The sequence below is a fragment of the Bison bison genome, unplaced genomic scaffold (genome assembly GCF_000754665.1).
Source record: "Bison bison bison isolate TAMUID 2011002044 unplaced genomic scaffold, Bison_UMD1.0 scf7180017864329, whole genome shotgun sequence".
Taxonomy (NCBI): Eukaryota; Metazoa; Chordata; class Mammalia; order Artiodactyla; family Bovidae; genus Bison; species Bison bison.
The window spans coordinates 1,632,870-1,660,151 of NW_011494901.1; the positions used below are offsets into that span (position 1 = coordinate 1,632,870).

The window sequence follows — 27,282 nt, forward strand, 5'->3', positions numbered from 1 at the left end:
GTATGTATAACATATGTCTTTTTTGTGTTTATCTCATTTCTATTAGATATTAAGTTCTTTATCTAATGATACTTTTGTTGTATTAAAATAGATTTGAAGGTCACTTTAGAGAAAAGTAACTTATTTTTTCAGTGACTTTTCCCCTAAATTAAAAAAAAAAAAAATTGGGACTTCAGTGGCTGAGACTCTGAGTTCCCATGAGGGGGCCAGGGTTCAATCCCTGGCCAGGGAACTAGATCCCACATGCTGCAGCTAAGACCTAGCACAGCCACATAAAGAAATATTTTTTTAATGGGCAGAATTACTTTCTCATTTCAATATATTGTAAGACAGACCAGTGAAACAGTCCTACCTATTAAAAAGTCCTGGACTTCCCATTTATTGTTTCTTCTTACTGGTTGTTATTATATATATGAGGGTTTGATTTCTCTATGTAATTTTATATCTTAGCATTTTACCTCATTTTCTTAATTGTTTGGAATACTTTTTCCATTGGGTTTTTTTTTTTTTTTGGTTTTTCAGTTAACTGTATTATTTGCAAACTGGGGTAGAGATAGTCTCCTTTTCCCCTAACCCAGGCACCTGTCCCCAGTTGTTACGCCTCTAATTGCTTTTTTCTTGAATTTCTTAGTTAACTAATTAACTGTTGGCTGTGCTGGGTCTTTGTCGCTTGCGTGAGCTTTCTCTAGCTGTGGCGAGCGGGGGGCTCCTCTAGTTGCTGTGCTCGGGACTCTCACTGCAGGGGCTTCTCTGGTTGTGGAGCGCGGGCTCTGCGGTGTGTGGATCTCGGTAGTTGTGGCCCGTGGGCTCTAGAGCTCAGGCTCAGTACTGCAGCATGTGGGCTTAGTTGTCCCATGGCCTGTGGAACCATCCTGGACCAGGGATTGAACCTCTGTTTCTGCATTGGCAGATGGATTCTTAACCACTAGGGAAGTCTTAATTTTCTCAACTAATTGCATTAGCAAGTACATATCATATTATTTGATAGTTAAGTCCTTATTTTTCTTGACTTTAGTGAAAAATCTTTAGTGTCCCCCATCCCCTTTAGGTTGTTGGCTTCCTTTTTTTAACAGCTGTATTCATGAGAGATATAGTTTAGAAACTGTAAATTCTTAAAGAGATGAGAATACAAGACCATCTTACCTGCCTTCTGAGAAACCTGTATGCAGGTCAAGAAGCAACAGTTAGAACTAGACATGGAACAACGGACTGGTTCCACATTGGGAACGGAGTACATCAAGTCTGTATGTTGTCACCCTGCTTATTTAACTTCTGTACAGAGAATGTCATGTGAAATGCCAGGCTGGATAAAGCACAAGCTGTAATCAAGATTGCTGGGAGAAACATCAATAATTTCAGATATGCAGATGACACCACCCTTATGGCAGAAAGTGAAGAGAAACTAAAGAACCTCTTGATGAAGATAACAGAGGAGAATGAAAAAGCTGGCTTAAAACTCAGCATTCAGAAAACTAAGATCATGTCATCTGGTCCCATTACTTCATGGCAATTAGATGTAGAAAAAATGGAAACAGTGACAGATTTTATTTTCTTGGGCTCCAAAATCACTGTGGATGGTGACTGCAGCCATGAAATTAAAAGACACTTGCTCCTTGGAAGAAAAGCCATGACAAACATAGACAGTGTATTAAAAAGTGGAGACATTGCTTTGACAAAGATCTGTAAAGTCAAAGCTATGGTTTTCCCAGTAGTAATGTGCAGATGTGAGAGTTGGACCATAAAGAAGGCTGAGCGCGGAAGACTTGATGCTTTTGAAGTGTTTTGGAGAAGACTCTTGAGAGTCCCTTGGACTGCAAGGAGATCAAACCAGTCAGTCCTAAAGGAGGTCAGCCCTGAATATTCAATGGAAGGACTGATGCTGAAGCTTCAATACTTTGGCCACCTGATGTGAAGAGCTGACACATTGGAAAAGACCCCGATGCTGGGAAAGATTGAGAGCAGGAGGAGAAGGGAGTGACAGAGGATGAGATGGTTGGATGACATTATCAACTTGATGGACATGAGTTTGAGCAAACTCAGAGAGATAGTGAAGGACAGGGAAGCCTGGTGTTCTGCAGTCTGTGGGGTCGCAAAGAAACAACTGAGTGACTGAACAACATTTACCTGTTACAGCTGTACTTCAGTGATTGTTTAAAAAGTAAACTTATAAGGTGGTTCAACCATCACCAAAACATATTTGTAAATGTTTCTGTGATTCTGAAAAGTTCCTGTGTCCTTTTACAGTGACTCTTACGTTGAGAGGTGTATGATGATTTATTTGTATGCATGTGTGTTTATATCCTATACCTTGTAAATATTTAGTTTTATCATTTAAGGAATTATTCATTTTTTACAATTGAAGTGGATTTACAGTATTAGTTTCAGATGTGTAAAACAGTGGTTCAGTGTTTTTATAGGTTATATTCCATTTATGATACAGTGGTAAAGAATATGCCTGCCAGTGCAGGAGATGTGAGAGACTCAGGTTCAGTCTCTGGGTCGGGCAGATCCTCTGAGGGCATGGCAATCCACTCTAGTGTTCTTGTGTGGAGAATCCCATAGACAGAGAAGCCTGGTGGGCTACAGTCCATGGGGTCAAAAAGTAGGACATGACTGAGTGTGTGCATGCATGCACATGCACACAGACACACACCCCATTTAAAGTTATAAAATAATCATACATTTCCCTGTATGGAACAGTATATCCTTGTAGCTTATTTTATACATGGGAGTTTGTACTTCTTAATTCCCTAACTCCGTCTTGTCCCTTTCTGTTTCTTCCCACTGGTAAACACCAGCTTGTTCTCTGTATCTGTGAATTTGTTTTGTTATATTCATTTATTGTTTTATTTTTTAGATTCTGCATATAACGTGTAATATTTGTCTTTCTCTGACTTAATTTAGTAAGCATATTACCTTCTAGGTCCATCCATGTTATTCTTTAAAAGAAAAAATTTCATTCTTTTTTTAATGACTGAGTAGTATTCCATTTTTTATACACACACACACACACACACCCCCCACATTATACACATTAAAAAAAAATCTGATCTTTTTAATCCATTCATCTGTTGATGGAAACTTAGGTTACTTCTGTACCTTAGCTATTATAAAGTGCTGCTATGAGCATTGGGAGGCATGTATCTTTTTGAGTTACTGTTTTTGTTTTCTTCAGGTGTGTACCCAGGTACTGGCTTGCAGGATCTTAGTTCCCTAACCAGAGACTGAACCCAGGCCCGGCACAGTGAAAGTGCTGTGTCCTAACCATTGGACCGCCAGGAATTCCTTATTTTTAGCTTTTTAAGGATCCTCCGTACTGTTTTCCACAGGGGCTATACCATTTTACATTCCCACCAGCAGTGTAGAAGGGTTCCCTTTTCTCCACACCTTCTCTCGCATTTGTTATTCATGTTCTTTCTGATGATGGCCATTCTTACAGATGTGAGATAATAAATTGTTGTGGTTTTGACTTGGATTTCTTTGATGATTAGCGATATTGAGCATGTTTTCATGTGCCTGTTGGTCATCTGTATATATGACTTCTTTGGAAAAATGCCTATTCAGATCTGCTTGTGTTTTAACTGGTTTGTTTTTTGACATTGAGTTGTATGAGCTGTTCATATATTTTGGGTATTAATTCCTTATTGGTCATATCATTTACAAATACTTCCTCCTATTCAGTAGATTGTGTATTTTATTGATGATTTCCTTTGCTGTGCAAAAGCTTTTCAGTTTAATTAGGTGCCATTGGTTTATTTCTGCTTTTGTTTCCTTTGCACTCGTAGGCAGATCCGGAAAAGTATCGATGTGCTCTATGCCAAAGCGCATTCTACCTAGGTTTTCTTCTAGGACTGTTAGCGTTTCTGGTCTTAAGTTCAGGTCTTTAATCCATTTGGAGTGTATTTTTGTAAATGCTATGAAAAAACGTTTGAAATGGTGTAAGAAAAATGTTCTAATTTCATTCTTTTGCATGTAGTTGTCCAGTTTTTCCAGCACTGCTTATTGAAGAGACTGTCTTTTGTCCATTGTATATTCTTAGCTCCTTTGTCATAAATTAATTGACCAAAGGTGCATGGGCATTAATTCTTATTTCATTGGTTGGCTTTAATATGAGTGTTTAAGTTTTCTTTTTGACATACATTTAAATCAGCAGGCTCAAGTTGTAGTCTTTTTTGGCATAGTAAAAAAGAAGTCTCCTTACAATAAAATGCTGTGCTATTACAATAAAAAGTTTTCTCAGTACAGGAAGATAGCGTTTCTTTTTTTTTTGGAAAACAGTATTTCATACTCTGAAACATTTTGTCCCATGTTGTTTGTTAAAGAGGATGGCATTCCCTGTGGATATGTTGGATAATTGCAGTCATGAGGAACTCGAAAATTCTGCTGAAGATTACATGTCAGATCTGAGGTGTGGGGACCCTGAAAATCCAGAACGTTTTTCTCTTCTCAATATTACGGTAAGGCATCCTGCTGTGATTTTTATCAGTCTTTTCCACTGAGTTTATAATGAAGTTGGTATCCTTTTATTATCTTTTAAAGTGTTAACTAATCACCTTTGAAATTTTTATCAGAAGACTTTTCAGTAGAATGGATAAATATTGATTTATTAGTACAGCAGCATGATCAAATGACTGGTTAGCCATATTTGAGCTAACCCAATTAAATCTACTTTAGATTTGGAAATTGTTTTACAAACATTTTTTATAAAAATCAGCAAAAAAAATTTAATTAAAAAATAAAAAAAAATGAGCAAAACATTACATTACACTTTTTTGTGTCACAAACCTTCCTTTTCCCAAAATATTAAAATTTTTGACTATATTTTGATAGATCGTTAAGACATAAAATTATTAGAATTCTGGTGTGAATTTGATGACAGGCAAATTGTCTAACCTCTTTAGGCCTCAGGTTTTTCTTTTGGCAAATGATGTTTATTTAATGAATTCTTAGCTTCTTCCAACGTAAGTATTTTACAATTCTTTGAATGGCAATATTATGTGTAAATAGGGAATTAGCGTTCCAGATTGTGAAGAATCTGACTGCAATGCAGGAGACCCGGGTTCGATCCCTGGGTTGGGAATATCCTCTGGAGAAGGGAATACCCCCTCCAGTATTCTTGCCTGGAGAATTCCATGGACACAGAAGCCTGGCAGTCTACAGTCCATAGGGTCATAAAGAGTCAGATATGACTGAGCAGCTTTCATTCATTGAAGGCAGAAAAGATTTAAAGTATTGTATATATCTCAGGGGAAAAATACCCCAGTGTCTTTTACTAGAAAATGAAATTTTTTCTCCCTCAAGTGATCTAAATAACAGATGATAAAATTTTTAAATCATTTTATAGAGCATATCATGCTTTTGTTTTTATTCAGATGCATAGCTAGAGCACAGTGATATTTATTGAAATACTTTCATTTTTCTCCCAAGTTAATAAAATTCCTGCAAAAGCAAAGTCTATCTCATTTGGTCTTTTTTTTTTTTCTAGAGGCTAGAAATATCCTCTGTGAAAAGAAACTATGCAATTAGTGTTAATGTATGTTTAAACTATTGGTAGAAACATAGTGTTTTTGATATTTTCTTTACCAGCTCTTCACTAATGTTTAATCAATTGTCATTTCAGATTCCTATTAGCCTGTCAAATGTAGGCTTTGTACCTCTCTATGGTGGAGATCAGACCCAGAAAGTTCTTGCTCTTTTTGCACCTGAGGATTCACTCACAGGTCTCTATTTTGCTTAATCTTTATAAATTGAGGAATTCTTCCCCCCAAACAGTTAGAAATTTATTAAAAGATGGCTACATGAAGGGATTTGGGGGGGAAAAAAAAACATTTGAAACTGTAAATTTAGGAAAATAGTATTTCTCAGTTGGTTAGTGAGCGAAATACAGTAAGATAGTATAAATGGGGCTGCCACATTGTATTATAAAGTATGGGTATATTTAAGAGTATCCTTAACCTACAAAAGAGTAATATCGTGTACTTTAAGACTTCGATATTAACCATCATTTATTCTCTTTTAGCTGTGGCACTTTACCTTGCTGATCAGTGGTGGGCTATTGATGATATTGTGAAAACATCTGTCCCTTCTAGAGAGGGGCTTAAGCAGGTAACAAGACCCTGTCATTTTTAAAAGTGTTTCTTAAGAGACCATTTCACAATGTGTTTCCCATAAACCGGGATAGTTTTTGAAGTTACTGGGCTGTTCTCCATTTTAGCATACCTGGTGATATTATACCCTTTCATTGTTCCGCTGTTATGGTGAAACTGGCACTTAGATTGGGCTTCCTTGATTCTAATGTGAGGGTCTGAGTGTTGAGGGAGGAGGAATGAGAACCTGTGGTTTAATTGATCTGTAGTTAAGCACATCAACTTTAGGTTCTGATTTTTCCTTTTGGGTGGGAAACAGCTTATTCTCTCTGTGTGGTTGCTTAGGTTCTCTGTCTCTAGGAGAGACTGACCAGGAAACTTGCTTATGAGTAGGGCCATTTTGGGTGGTCCATTCAGTGTTCCAAACAGTGTAGTGGAGAGGAGGTCCTCAGTAGCACATGGTAAAACTTAGTCCTTTTTTCTGTCCCCGTCATCATTTTATTAGTTACTTAGAAGATGACATAGCTGGCATGCTTAGCATGCCACAGTGCTGGAAGAGAGAACTCATCTGTAAAGGCAGAATTAAGAAACAAAGAGAAGGATCTAACATGATGAAAATAAACTAGTGAAAAAGGTAAAATAACATCTATGGGTTCAAAAAATTAACTGTATATCATGAAGATCAAACTAAAACAGCAGCACATATGAAAAAGATTGGGCTTTAGTTAATTAGAAGTAAAATCAAGGAAAGAAAGAAAGCTAATAAAAACCTTAAGTTTATACAGAAAAGCCCCATTATCTTATCAATATCTTCAGTTTATATTTGTAGTAGCTGTATCCGCTGACATGGGATGTCACATCCGATGACATTAGGGATCTGAAGCTATTTCAAGGGATAAGACTGGAATGGCAGGAGTACCCAAAATCGTATTAGATTAGTCTTTTTCTACATTCAGCTTTGATAGGAAATTTAGGAGAATATAATGGCTGTTTTCAAATATTTGTAGACTCTGTGGTCCAGAATATCAAGCAAAGTATAGTTTTTGGAAAAGAGATTTCAGCTCAGTGTGAGGAGGAATTTCATGCTGGTCAGAGCTGTTCAGGAAGGCATGGATTACCTTGTAAGCTGGTGAACATGGTCATTACATGTGCTGTTTGGTATTGGAAATCTCTTTGCAGGGAGGTTTTTGGTAGTAGTGTGTGTGTGCCTAATGCTTTTTTCTCTCTCTCCCCCTAATTAGACATTCTTGTTTTTCTTTAAGGAAAGTTGGGGCAGGCGTGTAGATTTCATGGCTAGACTCTTGTTTTTAGCAGTGACAGATATCTGTGGGGAAAACCCCACTGTTCAGTGTCAGGCAGTTGAGGAGGGGATCCCTGTGACTGTCGCCCTGCCTGTAGGAGGTGAGGTTCTGTTTCCATTCCGTGATTGACCCAAGTTTTGTTTTCATCAGGTTATCCTGGTGCCACCGTCATTGCCCATCTGGTCTGGTGGAGGGGTGTGTGTGTATGTGTGTGAGGGGAGACAGGTATTCCTGAGAGTTGCATAACAAACACATGACTGTTTAATGACCATTTTACCTGGAAAGGATGAGACAGATGCCTTTCCCAAGAGCATAATTATGGCTTTCCTCATCAAATGAGATGATTGTTTTTAAAGTCTTCAGGGTAACACTAAGCTTTTGTCCCTTTTATTTTCTTTACTTTTTTTTTTTTTTATTGTGTAGGCTGGAATGGGTGGAAAGAGTTGACGCACTAGAGATGTTGGGGGCTGCAGTTAGTTTGGGGAGACCTGGGATCTCAGCAGTTGGAAGCCAGAAGAGAACACTGACTGCTAAAGTGGAGATGCTGGGCATTGGTATATTGGAAACCTGCTTGCCTATTTTAGAATTTTGCTGCGAAGCATTACTTCATGCATAATTTCTATCCATAGAAATGGATTATTATTGGTGTGAATGACTTGGTCTCATCTTTGTGATAATAAAATGGTTTACAAGTCATTTTGAATGTATTCAAAATGCTTTGAATGTCAGTACGAGATACGGAAGCAGGGAGTGAGGTAAATTGCATCTCTCGGTTGATGTGCATTATAACCGTTGTGCCTGGTGTCTGACTCTCTTTGTAGGTGAGAACTCTTGGGGAGAGAGTGGTTCTGTATGTTCTGAATCGAATTATTTATAGAAAGCAGGAAATGGAGAGAAATGAGATCCCATTCCTGTGTCATAGCAGTACTGATTATGCTAAGATTCTGTGGAAGAAAGGAGAGGCCATTGGGTTTTATTCAGTTAAGCCTACAGGTGAGTCTTTAAAAGTTATTTAAATAAAATATTTATTATGTAAACTCACTTTCTGGACCCCACCTATATCAATGTCCCTTTTAAATTAGTATCTAAATTACAAATTGAGATGATTTTACTCAGTATTTCTTGTGAGTGCTTTGATTCTGTGCAAGTGAGGTTGTTAGGAAAGTCTTGAAAAAAAGATTAAACATTTGACAGGAATATTTCACCACGTATGTGAAGAAAGTTGTATATTGAGGCTCAAATTTGTCTTCTTTCCCTCTCATTTCCTTCCCTTTATTTAAAGTCCTTGTTCTACTTGGATTCCTATTGCTGTCACTATTACCGACTTTTTTCAAAGCCCCTTTCTACCTGTGGACCAGATGCATAGCCTTTCTCTTCTAGTTTTAGCTGATTCAGCCTGATAGATTAAAGGCAGCTTTGCAATTACCATGAAAAACAAAGTTCTTTAATATATTTAGAGAATCCAAGCAGCTTTGACATCATTAGTCAAGTTTGGATTTCTGATCCCAGGACCCAACTACACCCTATTCCTGAAAGACTAGAGCAGCTTCATCTTGCTCTATGTGTTCTGTTCATTTAGTTCCCTAGAGCTTCTGGAGCCAGAGAAATCAAACCTGCTTAGTCCATAACTCCACACCTGACAACCACCATGTAACAAAGGCAGCCTTGCTCTGCACCTAGGCCAAAAGACCTTTCACAGAGAACGCTCACATTATTTTTCTGTCTTTTTTATATTTCAGACTTGCCAAATTTAGCTCTTGTGATCAAATGCCCTCTAAAGATCTTAACAAATTCCCTGCTGACTTGAAGGATAGTTATGACTAATAATATCTTAATCATACAATTAATGGACATTTATGATGAGAATTAGTATACATAGTCAACGAAAGGGAGGTCACTTTTTCTCAAGAATAAATAAAACTGATCTATAGTTTTAAATGGTTTGGTGTAGTAAATAAGTCTCCGTTAGTATGCTGTTTTATTTTTGTATAAATTTGAAGCAGAACCAGTAATTATGTAACTCCAGAAAGATACCATCATTTAGAGGCAGAAAAATGATGTTTTTAGTGGAAGCCTAGTGCTGCATTGCATGAAGACATCACTTTATTGGCTTAAAATGTTTTCATACATTTGGGGCTGGAGTATGGTTCAATTACTATATGCTTTATTTTATACAAGATAATTCCTATGGGAATTAGAGGCCTGTTGCTGCTCATACTGGCTACAGCAGGGTTTCCTACTTGAAACTAGCTTATAGACATTTGAAGTACGTAAGAGTGTATGCTTTTTCATTTAGAGCACCTCTAGGTGAGATACGCACAGTTGGTACAGGGCACAGCACTCCCCGCTCAGTGTTTCTGGTCGGGACTGGATTCCAGGCGTTGGTCCTTCTCTGTTGTGTGTTCTGGGCTCCTCCTCTGCTTTGGGTATCCTCCTCTCCATTGGAACCTGGCTTCTGTTTTCTATTTCTGGCATTTAGCTCAGGTTTATATGCTTCAGCTTCCAAGTGCTACTTGTCTGCCCCTCTTAGCACCTTCCATTCTTCCCTGCTAACTGCCTTACGGCCTGTTCATTTGTCTTTTTCCGCTTTAAGCTCTGGCTCTGTCAGCCCGAGAACAATGGACTTAGATGTGCTTACGCTAGCCTTTGAACCTATAACCATCTAATTCAGTCTGGAAGTAGTTTTCTACAAAGGAAACCCAAATGATTTTTAAAAATTGCCCTGGACAAAAACTGAAACACTTTGTGATAGAACTCTCCTTAATGTATTGATACATATCAGAAAAAAACTGTAGCAGTAGCAAAAAGATAAAGTCTTTATTAAATACATTTGTCGTTGACTAAAAGTCTGTGATTATCACTTATTATTTATGATTTTTTAAATAAAATGCAAATCAGTATGTAGGGTTATTAGTAGGAACATAAAAATTATCTTGATATGTAAGAGGAGACTTTGTTTATGAGGTCAAATCTAATTATAGGAAATGAAGTTCAAGAAAATATATAATTTTGGGGGGCCTGAAATAAAGAAATCATGAGGGATTTATAGTTTATCTTTTGGGTTAGGTAGATGTCAGATCATTAAAAATAGGTTTTAATAGTAGATCACTGTATAATATCTGATACATAACCCTAAAGGGAGCTTGCAGAGTTGAGTAACATCACTGTAATAAGATTTTCTGGTCCGTCCTATGGTTATTAAGCATTTTTATCTATAAAAATAAAAGGAACAGAATTAATGCTTGTTGCGTTTTGATAGTATGTAATATTTGTTCATGGACTCATAAACTGAAAAGAAAAAGGTAAGCTCTATGTATTTCATTAAGAGGGATATTTTCAGTAAAATTTTATTTTTTGCTGAATAATTTTCCAAATGTATAATATACTTGTGTTTTGATCTGTCATATACTAATATTAATTATAATGAAAACACAGAATTACTTTTGAATTGGTACTTAGAACCTTATGGTCACAAGGAATTTTAAAAATTTATATTTAAAAAAATTATATTTATATACAGATATGTATTTACAGAGGAGAATTATTAGATAATCCATATATAACCCAAACATAAAAATGTATTATATCAAGATAACAGTGTGTAGAATAAATATAATAGAGGGTGGAGAGGAACGATGTAAACTTTTTTTACTGTTAATAGTTCCATAGTAAGGAACAGTTTGCTCAGTGTATGATGACAGTTATCAAATCAAATTGATAATAGTTTTTAGGGTCCATTTGACACATTTAGAAGAGTAGTGATATAGTTTTTTTCTTTAATCAATATTGTTTATTTGAAAAGGGGTGGGGCGACTTCCCTGGCAGTCCAGTGGTTAAGACTCTGCACTTTCACTACAGGGGACAGTGGGTTCAGTACCTGCTCAGGGAAGTAAGATCCCCCACATGCCCTAAGGCCAAAAACCAAAAAAGGAAACAGTAAATTTATATAGAGAATCCTGGCAGGCACCATGTTAATTAATAGACTATGGTTAACATTACCAAGAATAAAACACATCACTATTAGAGACCCCAGTGTTGTATATTGAGAAGGACATCACATCTTTTCTGTACTATTTTTGCCCCAAATGCATAATCTCAATTTTATTATGAGAAAACATTAGATAAAGCCAAATTGGAGGTTATTTTACAAAGTAACTGATCAGTAACCTCCGAAAGTATCAAGATGATGAAAGACAAGGAAAGGTGTACAAAGTGTCAAAGACCAGAGTTTAGGAGAGGTGAAACTAAATACCATATGGAATCTTGGATTGGATTCTGAAACAGAAACAGGGTATTAGTAGACAAACTGGTGGAAGTTGAATAAGGTCTGCAGTTTTACTGATAGTCTTTTATCAGTGTTGACGTCCTGGTTTTCATAGTAGTATTCTGGCTATGTAAGATGTTAACATTAGGAGCATTTGGATGAAGGGTATGTGGGAACTCTGCATATTTTTGAAACTTTTTGCTAAGTCTGAAATTATATTTAAGATAAATAGTTGTTAAAAGTGAAGTTGCTCAGTTGTGTCTGACTCTTCGCGACCCCATGGACTGTAGTCAACCAGGCTCTTCTGTCCATGGGATTTTACAGGCAAGAGTACTGGAGTGGGTTGCCATTTCCTTTTCCAGAGGATCTTCCCAACCCAGGGATCAAACCTGGGTCTCCCACATTGTAGGCAGATTTACCATCTGAGCCACGAGGGAAGTCTTGCTCAAAATTATAGTCTTTATAATTGAAACTTATGATGGAAATTTTAGATGTTACCAAAGATGTGTGAATACATGTTATGTATTTCAAAATTATTTATGGTTACATGAACAAAAAAGTTTCTTTTGAGGAATTTGACTTGTCCAAGAGAAAAAAATATTCTAAAAATGCCAGTTTAAATAGTTCCCCTGGGAAAAGTCCCAACTCGTTGTCAGCAATCTCCATCATGTACATTAGTTAACTTCTTAATGTCTCCTTCTTCAGTTAATTTCAGTTGCTCAGTCGTGTCCGACTCTTTGTGACCCCATGAATCGCAGCACACCAGGCCTCCCTGTCCATCACCAACTTCTGGAGTTTATTCAAACTCATGTCCATCGAGTCAGTAATGCCATCCAGCCATCTCATCCTCTGTCGTCCCCTTCTCCTCCTGCCCCCAGTTTCTCCCAGCATCAGGGTCTTTTCCAATGAGTCAACTCTTCGCATGAGGTGGCCTGAGTATTGGAGTTTCAGGTTTAGCATCAGGCCTTCCAATGAACACTCCGGGCTGATCTCCTTCAGAATGGACTGGTTGGATCTCCTTGCAGTCCAAGGGACTCTCAAGAGTCTTCTCCAACACCACAGTTCAAAAGCATCAATTCTTCGGCGCTCAGCATCCTTCAGAGTCCAACTCTCACATCCATACATGACCACAGGAAAAACCATAGCCTTGACTAGACGGACCTTTGTTGGCAAAGTAATGTCTCTGCTTTTGAATATGCTGTCTAGGTTGGTCATAACTTTCCTTCCAAGGAGTAAGTGTCTTTTAATTTCATGGCTGCAGTCACCATCTGCAGTGATTTTGGAGACCACAAAAATAAATTATGACACTGTTTCCACTGTTTCCCCATCTATTTCCCATGCAGTGATGGGACCAGATGCCTTGATCTTAGTTTTCTGAATGTTGAGCTTTAAGCCAACTTTTTCACTCTCCTCTTTCACTTTCATAGGGTCTTTAGTTCTTCTTCACTTTCTGCCCCAAGGGTGGTGTCATCTGCCTATCTGAGGTTTTTGATATTTCTCCTGGCAATCTTGATTCCAGCTTGTGCTTCTCCCAACCCAGCGTTTCTCATGATGTACTCTGCATATTCTTAACTATGAACAAAATAGCTTAGTTTGGACAAGTCACTAATATGATGGAGATCAAAACAAAAACAGACTAAAACCAGTTTGGAAGAGACACATGATGCAAAAACGGAACAACTCTTAATAATTTTTGAATGTAAGAGTAGTTTTTACATTCATGGAATGAGAACAATATGTATTAAAAAATGCCCAAGACTTTCCTGCTGGTACGTAGATAACAATCTACCTGCCAGTGCAGGGGACATGGGTTCAATCTCTGGTCAGGGAACTAAATCCCACATGCCTCATGGCCAAAAAAAAGGAAACATAGTAAATTTTCCTATGTAGAGCATCCTGGCAGACACCCTGTTAAAGAAGAGATCATGGTCCAGGAAGCTCCCACATGCCTCGGAGTAACTAAGCCCGAGACCCCCAGCTCCTAAGTCAGTGTGGTGCAGCTGCTGAAGCCCTGTGCGCCTGGAGTCTGCGCTCTGCAACAGGAGAAGCTGGCACAGTGAGAAGCCAGTGCACCACAGCAGAGTAGCCCCCACTCCCCACAGCTGTTGCCTGTGCACAGCAACAAAGCCCCAGTGCACCCAGAAATAAATAGTTTACTTACTAAAAAAAATAAGAATGTCCATAGAGCACAACATAAGGAAGATAAGTTGATGATGGTTATAAAGGTGAGCAGTCACAGCAACAAAAACGGCACAAAAACTCCTAAATGAAGGAAAATATAAAAGAAAGAAAAGATAAAATTAGCAGAACAATCTGAAGAACAGATGTTTCAGAAGGAGAGAACAGAGGCACTGGAGGGGAGGGAATCACCAATCAAGTAGTTAAAGAAAACATCTCAGAATTATAGAACATGCATGTCTGAGTTAAAGAGGCCCTTTGAACAGCCATCACAGTGAATTAAAATAGGCCCATACTGGAGGTAGATTGTTGTGAAATTTCAGAATATCTTGGATAGAAAAAAGATTTTGTGAGACTCCGCAGAGAGGGGGATTTATACATAGGATCAAGAATCAGAATGATGTAGATTTTTCAGTAGCAACACTGAATACTCTTAAGTGGAATAATGCCTTTAAGATATTGGGAGAAAAAAAAAAAAAGATATTGGGAGAAAGTGATTTTCATTGTAATTCTATACCCAGATTATAAATGAAGTATGAGAGAGAAGGAAATTTCTACATAGTTAATTAAATTTTTTTTTTTTTAATCTCTCATGCATCGTCTTTCAGGAAGCTAGAATTTATGCTCTGTTAAAATAAGGAAGGAGATCAAGAAAGAGATTAGGAAATGAAGGAGAGAAATACCCCAAATCACAGCTTTGATCATTCTGGGGCTTCTCTGTCCCAATTGGTAACCATTAGCTTTATGTAGCTATTTAAATGGAAATTAGTTAAGATGAAATAAAACTGAAAATTGTTTCTCAGTCATACTAGCCACAGTGTAAGTGTCCCGTAACTGCCTGTGGCTACCACATTGAAGAGAAGAGATACAGGACATTTCCATCACTGCAGGAAGTTCTTTTGGACAGCACTTTTCTAGAGATTGACTAATCTAGGTTGTAGTAGGTCAGGAAACTCTGAGTCATCGATTCAAAAATATGGAATACCTGATGTGTTTGCACTTATCAAGATGAGTTTTATAAAGTTAAGGGAGGCTTTCTTGAGGGATAAGTTAGAAGTAAACACTAATTAATGAGTGATAAACCACTGTTAAGGTGTATCAAAAAGCAGTGCAGGATAGAAAAACAATTCTGATAGACCACATGGTTCAGTTATCAAAAATGTATGTGTGTGTGTGCATAATGTAATAGCTGAAGATTGGTCTAGCCAAAATTATATATTACTATATTGAGGTAATAGGATAAGGCGTGTATAGGATGTGTGGTTATGGTATAGTGGGAATTTTTGTTCAGTCCCTAAGTCATGTCTGACTCTTGGCAACCCCATGGACTGCAGCATGTCAGGCTCCTTTGTCCTTCACTATCTCCTGGAGTTTGCTCAGATTCATGTCCATTGAGTTGATGATGCTGTCTAACCATCTCATTCTGTCACTGCTGTATTGGGAGTAGGGTGTGTGAATGTGTTAATATATAAAAGTTAATTCTCATCTTCTATACCTAAAATGGAAAAATCAAGAAGTAGTAAGTTATTTAGAATAACTGGAAATACTATATTATATATATATATAAAATATATACAATGTTATAATGTATATTATACATGTATATAATAACTGAAAATAACTTTAAATACTGAAAAAGATGAAAGTGCTTGTTTTTGGGGGATGGATAGTGTGTTTGTGTGTGTGTGTTTTCCCCAACAAGTCTTAGAGGACTGTTGTGCCCTGACAGTGTATGTGTGAACTTTGATGGAGAGTTGAAAGTGAGCACTGTCAAAAGGACTATTCCCAGAGTCTGATCAGTGTCTACCACAAAACTAGGTGAAGTTCCTAAATCTCACAGGGCCTGTGACGATCAGGTCCACCTATTAAAAGGGTTATACTAACTAGAAAACGGCTCGGAAGAAAAATCTCATATAGGCATGAAAAATAAAACCACTTGTTAATTCAGTGAAAGTTTTGTTAACTGTCCTATGTCAAGAAAGATAAAAGATAGTGAATGTGTATAAATCAGATGTCACATTTTAGTGTAGACAGGGGAAAAATTTTGAAGACAAGTGTTATTTTGGAAATACTTCTTATTTGGCTTCAACTGTCAATCTCCTTGATCCACTTTGAAGACTCATGTTTTGGAAAAACATAAGATCTAATCTACCTAATTATCTAATTGTTGATTATCTATCTAATCTATCTAATTGTTGATTATCAATCTAATCAACACCTTTAAAATCAGTTTGTTAACTTGCTTCCAAAGGGATTTATTTATGATCAATATCAGGAGATGTATTTTTGGTTTTTCAAATTTCCATTTGAAATAATATTTAGTGGAAGTGTTTTTTCCTCTCTTCATTTGCTATTAGCTTTTGTTACAACTTTCTAACGTCTTTTTACTCGGAGCTATAGCTATGATCTTACCTCCTTTTTTGGACAGGTCACCCACTTTCTGCTCACTAAAATTTAGATTTCTGGCCCTTCTGTTTCAAGATTTTTTGAGGAATAACAAAAATGTGATAAAATAATAACTTTTGATAGTCTATATTGTCATTGTGCAATTGCTCGGTTGTGTCTGACTCTTGGCAACCCCATGGACTGCAGGCTTCCCTGTCCTTCACCATCTCCCGGAGCTTGCTCAAATTCATGTCCATTGAGTCTTTGATGCCATCCAACCATCTCATCCTCTGTTGTCCCCTTCTCCTCCTGCCCTCAATCTTAGCCAGCGTCAAGGTCTTTAACTGTGTTGAAGCAAGGTGCCCGGCTGGCAAGCCCCGCTGCGATTCCTGCTGCTGTGGGAACAGAGGCATTTGGACCTTTAGCTGTGCCAGTGGCCCACTTAATACCATATGAGAGTTGTGATAAATCGCAAAATTACAGATTTTGTTTTAAGCCAGTACATTTGGGGATGGTTTGTGAGGCACCAGTAGGTAACTGAAGGATTGTGAATCAGAAAGCCATCCACTACCCAGAAACAACCATGTGGCATTGTTATTTAAAAACGAAACTTTTTAATGTTGAGCTTTCCTGATTCGGTTTATTGTAACAGCTCACGTTACCTTAACTGATTTATAAAGCATGAAGACTGTGATGAGAATACTTCTCTAGTAGTATATGACGAGGTCTCATGGAAAGATATCTAGTAGCATTATTTCTTTAGGATTCACTTTATGCTGTGTGTCTGTGGAAACAATCACACACTGATGGCTTCATAAGGTATTTAGCCAGGTTTTATGAAGGTGAGAAGAGAATGTCTAATCGGGAATTTTCCCGATTAGACAAAGTAGAAATGGTGATGCCATGAAAAGGGAGAGTCATTCAATTGTGACAGAACAGCTGTTCTTGAATTTGATGCCTAGATCCTGAATGATATTGTGAACATTTATTCATTTACTCAGAAGTTATTTGTATTTGCTATATTGATAGGGAAGGAGAAGAAGGGGAGGAGGGCGAATAGGAGAAAGTAAAAAGCAGAAATTGAGAGATAGAAATAAAATGTTTGCAAACTGTCCTCATGGAACGTACATTTAAGAGGAGAAGATAGCAATGGATAGACAAATAGATGATATGCTCTCAGGTACTATGAAGAAAAACTAGATTAAAAGAATAGTGTGTGTTGGGGGTGGGTACTATTTAAAATAGAGGTACTATTTCAATAGACTAGTCAGGGCAAGCATCTCTGAAGGTAGTATGGGAACAATGAGGAAGGAACTTCTCTTGAAGTTTCAAGAGGAGGTTTTTAGAGGTCTGAATTTCACTCTGGGTGATAGGAATCTGGTGGAGGATTTTGAGCTTCGAAGTAACACAATCTGGTTAGCCTTCTATAAAAGTAGCTGTGTTGTGTGGAAAACCAGAAAGAGAGATGGCAGTGAAGAGTGAAGTTAGTTAAGAGGCGGTTGCAGAAAACTCTGGTGAGAGGTAAAGAAAGGGGTAGAAGTCTTCATAATTAAGATAAATTATGAAGTCATTGCTGCAGTATTTCTAATGGATTATGCGTAGGCTGTGAAGGAAAAGTCAAGGATGAGATCTCAGGTTTTGCTCTGAGCCCCTGATAGAATGATGATAAGATTTACTGAAAAATTAGAAAACAGGAGAAGGAGCAGGTTTGGGGAGTATATGAAAAATCTGATTATAAACAGTTTATTAGAATCACGTGTACAAATTTGGTGTTCCATTTACATTTTTAAGCTTTATTAAGGTTCATTTACATACCATACGATTTACCCATTGTCGTTGTTCAGTTGCTCCGTCGGGCCTGACTCTTTGTGACCCCATGGCCTGTAGCACACCAGGCTTCCCTGCCCTTCACCATCTCCCGGAGCTTGCTCAAACTCGTATCCATTGAGTCGGTAATATCATCTGACAATCTTGTACTCTGTCACCCCCTTCTTCTCCTGCCTTCAATCTTTCCCAGCATCAGGGTCTTTTCTAGTGAGTTGGCTCTTTGTATCAGGTGGCCAAGATATGGAGCTTCAGCGTCAGTTCTTCCAGTGAATATTCAGGGTTGATTGACTGGTTTGATCTCCTTGCAGTCCAGGAGACTCTCAGGAGTCTTCACCAACACCACAGTTTGAAAGCATCAATTCTTCAATGCTCAGCCTTCTTTATGGTCCAACTCTCACATCCATACATGACTGCTGGAAAAACCATAGCTTTGAATATGCAGACCATTGTCTGCAAAGTAACGTCTCTGCTTTTTAATACTGTCTAGGTTTGTCATAGCTCTTCTTCAAGGAGCAGATGTCTTTTAATTTCATGGCTGTGGTCACTGTCTGCAGTGATTTTGGAGCCCAAGAAAATAAAATCTGTCACTGTTTCTGTTGTTTCCCCATCTATTTGTGGTGAAGTGATGGGACCCAGTGCCATAATCTTAGTTTTTTGAATGTTGGGTTTTAAGCCAGCTTTTTCACTCTCCTCTTTCACCCTCATCAAGAAGCTCTTTAGTTCCACTTCACTTTCTCCCATAAGCTGGTGTCATCAGCATATCTGAGGTTACTGATATTTCTCCCAGCAATCTTGATTCCAGCTTGTGCTTTATACAGCCCAGCATTTCTCATGATGTACGCTGCATAGAAGTTAAATAAGCAGGGTGACAATATACAGCCTTGACGTACTCCTTTCTCAATTTGGAACCAGTCCGTTGTTCCATGTCTGATTCTAACTGTTGCTTCTTGACCTGCCTACAGGTTTCTCAGAAGGCCGGTAAGTTGGTCTGGTATTCCCATCTCTTTTTATCTGTCTTCTTGACTATAGCCAATCTGGTGGGTGTCAAGTGGTATGGCATTGTCATTTTGAGTCGCATTTACCAAATGGCTAAGGATGTTGAGCGTCTTTTCACATGCGTTTTGGCCATTATTGTGTCTTCTTTGGGCTATCTGTTCAAATCCTTTACCCATTTTTAAATTGAGTTGTCTTCTTTTTTTTTTTTTCAACCCTTCTCACTTTATTGTGGTATAACTGACTTACAGAAAATTAACCATGTCGAAATTTTACTTTGTTACATTTTGACTTATGTATATAGCTGTGATACTACCACTACAGTCAAGATAGTAAACAGATCTCTTATTCCCAAAAGTTTCTTTGTGCCTATTTGTAACCATCCTTCCTTCCTCAGTTTGTCCCCAAGGAAACACTCATCTGCTCTTTATTATTATATATTAGCCTGCTTTCTAGATTTTTATAAATTGGAATCATATAGTACATTTTTTTTTTGTCTGGGTTCTTTCAGTATGATTATTTTGAGGTCCATCCTATTACAATTCACATATCATCAAGTTTACCCTTAAGTGATTTTCAGTATGTTCACAGAGTCGTGCAACCATGAGTACTGCCTAATTCAAAAACATCTTCATCACCTCAAGAATTGCTGTACCCTTTAGCTGTCACTCCTCATTTCCTTTATCTTGGAATTCCTGGAAGCCACTAATCTCCTTTCTGTCTAGATTATTTATCTTAAAATATGTTTTTTAATCTTATTTTATTGTGGTAAGAACACTTAACAGAAGACCTACTGTCTTAACAGACTTTTAACTATAGATTACAGTATTGTTGACTGTAGGTGTCGTGTTGTATATAGCATGTCTCTAGAGCTTGGCTTTACTGAAACTTTAAGCCTGTTTTCCCTCACTCTGCCCTTGACACCCGTTGTTCTGCTCTCTGCTTCTAGGAATTTGACTGTTTTAAGATGTCTCATATAATTGGAATCATGCAGTGTTTGTCCTGTGGCTGACTGACTTCGCTTAGCATAATGTCCTCAAGGTTCATCCATCTTGTTGTATAAGGCAGATGTACATTTTTTTGAAGCTGTTTGTATATATCCTACACACACACGCCCCCCCCACCCCCACCCCTTATTTTCTTTATCCATTCATTCATCAGTGGACCTTTAGGTTGTTACCACATCTAGGCTATTGGTAATAATGCTGCAGTGAATATTGAATTGCTAATCTCTTTGAGATACTGATTTCCATTATTTTGGATATATACCCAGGAGTGGGATTGCTGGATCTGTGATGGTTCTATTTTTAATACTTTGAGGAACCTCTGTGCTTTTTTTCATAGTGGCTACACCATTTTTCATTCCCAATAACAGTATACAAGGGTTCCAGGTTTCCATACCCTTGTTAGCACTTGTTGTCTTTTGTTTTGCTGGTAGCAGTCCTGATGCGTATGAGGTGAAACCTCGTTTGGTTTGCTGTTACCCTGATCATTTGAGACATTGAACATGTTTTATATACCTGTTGGCCATTTTAAGTTGGGTTTTATTTGTCTTTTTATTAGTGAGTTGTAAGCATTTTTCATATATTCTAGATAGAAGTCCCGTATGGAGTACATAGTTTGAAAGGATTTTCTCTCATTTGTGGGTTGTCTTTTTACTTTCTTGTTGATGTCCTTTGACGCACTAGTGTTTATAAAGCCCAGTTATCTGTTCATGTGTCACTCTTGCTTTTGGTGTTGTAGCTAAGACGACTTTTCCTGACCTAAGGTGATGAAGATTTGCTGCTGTGTGTTATGCTAAGATTTTTATAGTTTTAACACTTAAAGTTATGTTTATGTTCCATTTGCAGTTAATTTTTGTATGTGGTCTAAAAAAGGGGAGTGGGACCCAATATCATTCTTTTGCATATGTGGATATCCAGTTGCCCTAGCCTCATTCATTTTAAAAAGACTGTTCTGTTTCCATAGAAATGCCTTGGGACTCCTGTCAAAAATCAGTTGACCAAAAATAAGAGGTTTTGTTTCTGGAACTTCTGTTCTGTTGATTGCTATTTATTCTTGTGCCAGTACCACACTGGCTTGATTACTGTAGCTTTGTAGCTTTTAAAATGGGAAGTCTTCCAACTTTGTTCTTCTTTGTTAAGATTATTTGGGTCATTTGTGTTTTTTTGCATTTCCGTATGAGTTTTAGGATTACTTTGTCAATTTCTGCAAAAAATCCAGCTGGAATTTTGAACCTATAGGTCAGTTTGGGGTGTGTTGACATTCTAACAATGTTGTCTTCTGAATCATGAACAATGGGATGTCTTTCCAGTTATTTAACTGTTCTTTAATTCCTTTGGCTTTTTGAAAAATTAATTACTTAGTTTTGGCTGTGATGGGTCTTCACTGCATCCCAGGGGCTCTTTGTTGCTGTGCACGGGCTTTCTCTAGTTGGGGTGAGCGAGTGCTACTCTGTAGTCGTGGTGTGTGGGCTTCTCGTTGCAGTGACCGCTCGATGCAGAGCAGGGATTCTAGAGTGCGTGGGCTTCAGTAGTTGTGGCATATGGCCTTAGTTGCTCTGCAGCATGTGGGATGTTCCCTAACCAGGGATGGAACCTGTGTCCTCTGCATTGCCAGGCAAATTCTTAACCCCTGGACCACCAGGGAGGTCCCTAATTCCTAGTAAATGTTTGTAGTTTTCAGTTTTGTACTCTTGCCAAATTTATTCCTGAGTATTTTATTATTTGGTGACGCTCTTGTTAGTGAAATTGTTTTCTTAATTTCATTTAAAGATTGTTCGTTGCTGCTGTCTAGAAATACAATTGAATTTTTTTTTTTTTTTGGCCACTCTGCAAGGCACCTGAGGGTCTAGATCCTAGTTCCCCAGCCAGGGATCAGACCCACGCCCCCTGTAGTGGATGCCCGCGGTGTTGACCACTGGACTGCCAGGAAAGGCCTCAATTGATTTTTGTATGTTGATCTTATGTCCTATAATCTTGCTGACTTTAAAAACTATCAGTTTTAATACTTTTTTAGTGAATTTCTTAAGATGAAAATCTTAAGGTCTGTATACAAGAAGGTTTCCTTTCTTTCTAGGTGCTTTTCATTTCCTTTTCTTGTCTAATTGCCCAGCTAGAACCTACTTAAGATATTGAATAAAAGTGGTGAGAATGGACATTTTTGCCTTGTTCTTGATCTTAGGGGAAAATATCTGGTCTTTCACCATTAAGTGTGATTTTTCTTAGCTGTGAGGTTTTTCATAGATCCCTTTATCAAATTGAACACCTTGAGTATTTTTATCATGAATATGCTGGATTTTGTCTAATGCTTTTTCTCTGTATTTGGAGATGACCATGTGTTTTTTGTTGTATTTACATTTATATGAGCTCTTCCATTCATCTTGGAGTAAGTTTCATGCATTACAGAAATAAAAGATTGTGATCATAAGCATTTGGATAAATGGTAGAAACCTTGAGAGTAGGTGAAATTACCCAGAGAGAGCATATAGAAAAATATTGTGGCCAAAGGTGAAGCTCTGAGGAGTGTAAATATCCAAGCTGCTTCTTGTGCAGTGCTAAATTAAATTTCATTTCAACTAGTAGATTTTTAATGAAAAGTTCATCTAAGGTTGTAGTCCCCCCCCCCACTAATTACTAAGTACTTGTGCTGTTGATGTGTCTGAAGAATCTCTGGTAACAGGAGGTTTTTCTACTCTTTATTTGATTTCTCTTATATCTGGGTAGAACCTGATAGAAATATAAAAATAAGAATTTAAGATATAGTCACAAGAAGGGAATTAGCATGGTTTTTTGAAATGAATATGTACATGGTGAGTAAGTAGAACTTTAGACTTTGTGAAAACTGTTAGTTCCATAAATTGACCTTGTTAACACTGTTAGATGCTAGACTCTACCTTTTCTCTGTTTAAAGGAATGTTTATGTAAAAATAGAAAAAAATCAATTTGTGGGAAATTTACTTCATATATTTGGTATTCTGAGGCATGCACAACAGTAAAAGCAATAGATCTTCAGGCAGTATTACGAACTAGATAGGATTCTCTTCTCATGTTTGCTTTGTCCTTTGAATTAATGTTATTTTTAAAGTAATGTCTCTTGATTTCTTTATCACTTGTAGCAGTTACTATGAGAGAACCCTAATTTTAAGGCATTAAAAAAGCTAGTCATAGTAGCTTGTTGGTGAGGCTACCCGTTAGACTAGTAAAAATTTTATGTATTTATTTTGGATTTATTGAGTATAATTGATAAGTTGAAGTTGTGATTTGATACACATTGCAAAATATTCACCTTAATCAGTATATTAATTGCCTAACATGGTTGCCATTTTCTTTCTTCCTTCTTTTCTTTTATATATATAATGTGTGTGTGTGTGTGTGTGTGTGTGTGTGTAATTTTATTTACTTTTGTCTGTGTTGCGCCTTTGTTGTACGCAGGGCTTCCTCCGGTTGCAGTGGGGTGCAGGCTTCTCATTGCGTGGCTTCCCTTGTTGCAGAGCACGGGCTCTAGGGTGCTCAGGGTTAAGTAGCTGTGGCTCCCTGGCTTTGGAGCACAAGCTCTACAGTTGTGGCACATGGGCTTAGCTGCTCCATGGCATGTGAGATTTTCCTGGACCAGGGGTCGAACCCCTGTCGCCTGCATTGGGTTTTACATATACATATTTACAACTGAGCCACCAAAGAAGCCCTCTTCCTTTCCTTTTTTGAGGTGCTAATGCTTAAGATCTACGTTTTTTTTTTTTTAATTTGATGTGCATACTCGGTTCTGTCCAACTCTTTTCTACTCCAGGTACTGTAGTTTGCCAGGCTCCTCTGTCCGTGGAATTTTCTAGGCAAGACTACTGGAGTGGGTTGCTCTTTCCTCCTCTAGGAGATCTTCCCTACCCAGGGATCAAACCTGAGTCCCCTGTGGCTCCTGCATTGGCAGGTGGATTCTTCATAAAGCAATATTGTTAATTACAGCCACTCTGTAAGACATTTTGACCCTAATTAGTGTCCTAACTGAACATCAGTGGTTAAGAACTAGGTATATAACAATGTGTGTTACCTATTTTGAATTTAAATTAGTTGTCTTAGTGTGTGTGTGCTTAGTCGCTCAGTCGTGTCTGACTCTTTGTGACCCCATGGACTGTAGCCCACCAGGCTTCTCTGTCCATGGCGATTCTCCAGGCAAGAATCCTGGAGTGGGTTGTCATGCCCTCTTACAGAGATTATTGCAAAAAGTTATTGAAGTTCTCCAGTTTAATAATGAGTAATTCATTATATGGTTGAACTTAAAAAGTCTTGCTATATTGACCATCTCATCAAATGATATGATTGGTAAAAGTTAATTTGTGAAAGGTTTGTTGCCTGAAATTTTGTTTCTTTCTTGAACTACATCATTATAACTATCCAAAATCATGTGAATAATATAACTGAGAATAATTGCTTTACTTGAAGTACTAAAAGAGTAGAATACTGACCGATAGCTAACTTAGAAAGTGACTCCAGCATGATGTCCTCTACTTACAGACTGTCTTAAGATACATTATAAAAGCTTATACATCTGTTTGAAGGGTCAAAACCCAAATCAGGGTTCTCAAAAGACAAATCAGTGTAGCTCTGTAATATAATAAGGGGAGGCATATTTAGTTACTACTACAAACACTTCTCCTATTAAACCTTAAATGTACAGGATATTTTAAAAAGTGTATTCACAGAGGAAAGATTGCTGACTTAGCCGTTTCTAAAAACCAATGTTTCCATTTAGTCCTAATCCATAGTCCTTAAAAATTTGGAGAACTAATTCACTTCTTTGCCGTCATTAAGTAGATAAAAATGAAACTGTACTCACTAGGGAAAAAGTAAAGGGAAAAGACGAATATTCACATACTAAGGTTGGAATTGGATACTTCGTGTACTTATGCAATCACCAAATACTCTTTAAATTTGAAATTTTAATAGTTGATGAGCTTTAAAGTGGTACAGGTCTATGGACAGAGATATATATTCAAGCATACAATTCATCAAATGGTAATGGTTAATTTGCATGAGTTACTGTTGCCAGCTGTAAAATACATAGTTCTTCTCATCATCTCAGGTATACGTTATGATATGTAATAGCTGGAAAGCATTTTATATTGTAAAATTTATGCATTTATTTAACATTCGTGATATAAGAAAAAATAACCAATTTCAGACTTAACTCATGTTCTCTAAATATATATACCTACATGGTCTTTTAAATGTGAAAAATTGTTGGATTTCTGTTTTATGACTGCAGGAAGCACATGTGCCTCGTTTCTTACCCAAAGCTACCAACTGCCAGTTCTGGATACAATGTTTGTAAGAAAGAAATATCGAGGCAAAGACTTTGGGCTTCATATGCTGGAGGACTTTGTTGATTCCTTTACAGAAGAGGCACTTGGCTTGCGGTATCCCCTGACCTCTCTCATGTACATAGGTAATTGGATTAAGTTTTTAGTTAAACTTGTCTCAGTGTCACTTCTGACTTGTTTCTGCACTTTATCTTAAATGTGTGTATGTCAGTATTAAGTAAATTACATTCTTGACTCTCTAGGGTCAATAGAGTCTGTGTGCCCTTACCTCGCATAAATGGCCTTTTGAGGGTATGGTAGCTTTTTTTTAAGAAATTGAAATAGAATTCACATACCATTAAATCCACCCTCATAAAGTGTACAGTTCAGTGGTTTTATTATTTCACAGCTGTGCAACCATAACCACTATCTAATTTTAGAACATTCTCAACATCCCCAAAAGAAGCTCTGTACCAATTAGCAGTCACTCTGCCGTTCCTCCATTCCTTCGTCCCCTAGCAACTAACAACTAATCTATTTTCTGTGTCTATGGATTTACGTATTCTGGACATTTCATATAAATGTAATTGTATGATATATTGTAAGCTCTTTGTGTCTAACTTCTTTCATTTTGCATAAATGTTTTCAAGGTTCATCCATGTTGTAGTCTGACTCAGTGCTTCATTTTTTTTTTTTTTAATAGCTGAGAAATATTCTAGTGTGTGGATATGCCATCACCAGTTGATAGATTTTTGGATTGTTTCTACTTTTTAGATATTATGAATAATGCTCCTGTGAACATTGGTGCAATTTTTGAGTGAACATTGCTCTGGTGTATATATCTAGGTGTGGATGAAGTAGCTTGGTTATAACCTTGCCAAACTGCTCTGAAAGCAACTGCACCATTTTACATTCTTGTAAACATTGTATGAGGGTTGCTGTTTCTCTACATCCTCACCAATACTTACTATTATTTGTCCTTGTAAGTTTTGACCACACTGCAAGGCTTATGGGATCTTAGTTGCCTGATGGGATCGAACCCTTGCTCCTGGCAGTGAAAGCGCAGAGTCCTCACCACTGGACTGCTGGAAAATTCCATTATTTGTCTTTTTTACTGTAGCCCTCTCAGTGGATGTGGAGTGGCATCTCATTGTCTGGATGCACATTTGGTGTTGAACATCTTTTCATGTGCTTATTAGTCATATATGTATCATCTTTGGAAAAATGTATATTTAGACCCTTTAACCATTCTTTCTTTGGGTTATTTGTTATTTGTCTGTGGTAGGTTTTTTTGTTGGCTCTGCTGCAAGGCATGTGGGAACTCATTTCCCTGACCAGGGATCAGACCCTCACCCCTTGCTTTAGGAATGTAGAGTCTTAATCACTGGACCACCAGGGGAGTCCCTGTGGTAGCTTTTTAAATTAAAAAATTCAAATATACAAAAAAAAAAGTAGGAGGTAACAAAATACTCATGTATCATCCAGCATGTAGCATCCATAGAAGTGGATTATTGCCAATGGAGTTGTACTCCTGTCCTATCCAATTAGCTTATTCTCTCCCTTCCTTGAAATAAGCACTGTAGGTACGGAGTTAGAGAAAGCGGGGTTCACAAAAAGAATGAGACTGGCACTGTACAGGAACAAGTCACCTTTAATGAGGCGAGAAGGGGCACCAGTCAGATTAGTGAGCTGCTGCACTAACCCAAGAAAAGAGCAAGTATATATAGGCATGTATGTGGAAATCTACTGTCTTAAGGGGGCCTGTTCTCTAAGGTTGTTCAGAGTAGTTCTCTCTTACACGGCTGGGGCAAGGAATTCTGGAGATCGGCCAGAGGCTGGACCGGCTGGGAGCTGGGCAAATCAACTTTAATGTCCATTTTTTTTCTTTGGGTGTGAGAGTTCTTTGTTTTGCATAGAATGGTGGGGAGGACCGAGAAGGGAGTTTAACTCCAGGCT

General features: G+C 37.7%; 1 protein-coding gene across 4 annotated transcripts in view; it reads left to right on the forward strand.

The window, feature by feature from the left end:
* Nucleotides 1-27,282, forward strand: part of FAM169A (family with sequence similarity 169, member A) — a 65,837-nt gene that overhangs the window by 15,644 nt on the left and 22,911 nt on the right. For all 4 annotated transcript variants that reach the window (XM_010853527.1, XM_010853526.1, XM_010853528.1 and 1 more), the window contains exons 2-6: nt 4,323-4,457; nt 5,621-5,720; nt 6,020-6,105; nt 8,209-8,380; nt 25,293-25,472. In XM_010853527.1, coding sequence (XP_010851829.1) covers nt 4,326-4,457; nt 5,621-5,720; nt 6,020-6,105; nt 8,209-8,380; nt 25,293-25,472 — 670 coding nt within the window. In that variant the 5' untranslated portion in view covers nt 4,323-4,325. The remainder of the gene's footprint in view (nt 1-4,322; nt 4,458-5,620; nt 5,721-6,019; nt 6,106-8,208; nt 8,381-25,292; nt 25,473-27,282) is intronic.